Below are 598 nucleotides of genomic sequence, written 5' to 3' on the forward strand. Positions count from 1 at the left end.
GGGCGGCTCCGTTCCAGCGTTGAAAGCGCAGCGGCTCATCAGCCATATCCATTTTTCAAGGGAAAAGCTTGCGGAGGACTTGAAGGTGGCTGCTGCGCTCTTATGCCCTCTAAACGACGCAAAAGATGAAACAGTGGAAGAGTTGTTCAGACCCCTTGACTCGCATGCTGTATCTCTCTTGCGGCAGCATACTACGTTGAAGGGCCGAGAAAATGCAATGCTTACGGCAGAATTAGAAAGCTACCGGTTTGTCCGGGGTATGATGAAGTCCCTGGAGACCAAAGGGCAGGGCAAGGATTTCCTGAAAAAAGTATTTGAATCCCTATCTGGAGTTCATCGGCTCGGCAGGGCGTGCAGAGCCGGGGCAATCCAGCGTCCCGACTTTTGGGAGTTTCTCAGATATAACTGGACAGCAGAAGCCCACGAAAAGCTGTGCGAACTCCTCGAAGAACACAGCCAAAGCTCTGAGAAACAGGAATTATCCAACCGGTCTTATCTGATAGGTAGCGCTAGGGAATGCCTTAGTCCCTCTGGCCCAAAAGTTGAGGAAGTGGACGTATTACTGCTCCAAATGGCAATAGCTCTTCTTTGAGGTGTC

The 598-nt window shown here is 51.0% G+C and overlaps 1 protein-coding gene across 1 annotated transcript in view; it reads left to right on the top strand.

Moving 5' to 3' along the window:
- EMH_0090220 (uncharacterized protein) overlaps nucleotides 1-592 on the top strand; it is a gene marked incomplete at both ends in the record, with an annotated part of 1,447 nt that extends 855 nt beyond the window's left edge. Inside the window, one exon of the mRNA XM_013501543.1 lies at nucleotides 61-592. Coding sequence (XP_013356997.1) covers nucleotides 61-592 — 532 coding nt within the window. The remainder of the gene's footprint in view (nucleotides 1-60) is intronic.
- Between the last annotated feature and the right edge of the window lie 6 nt (nucleotides 593-598).

Source organism: Eimeria mitis, genomic scaffold (assembly GCF_000499745.2).
Source record: "Eimeria mitis Houghton genomic scaffold, Emh_scaff7069, whole genome shotgun sequence".
Lineage (NCBI taxonomy): Eukaryota > Apicomplexa > Conoidasida > Eucoccidiorida > Eimeriidae > Eimeria > Eimeria mitis.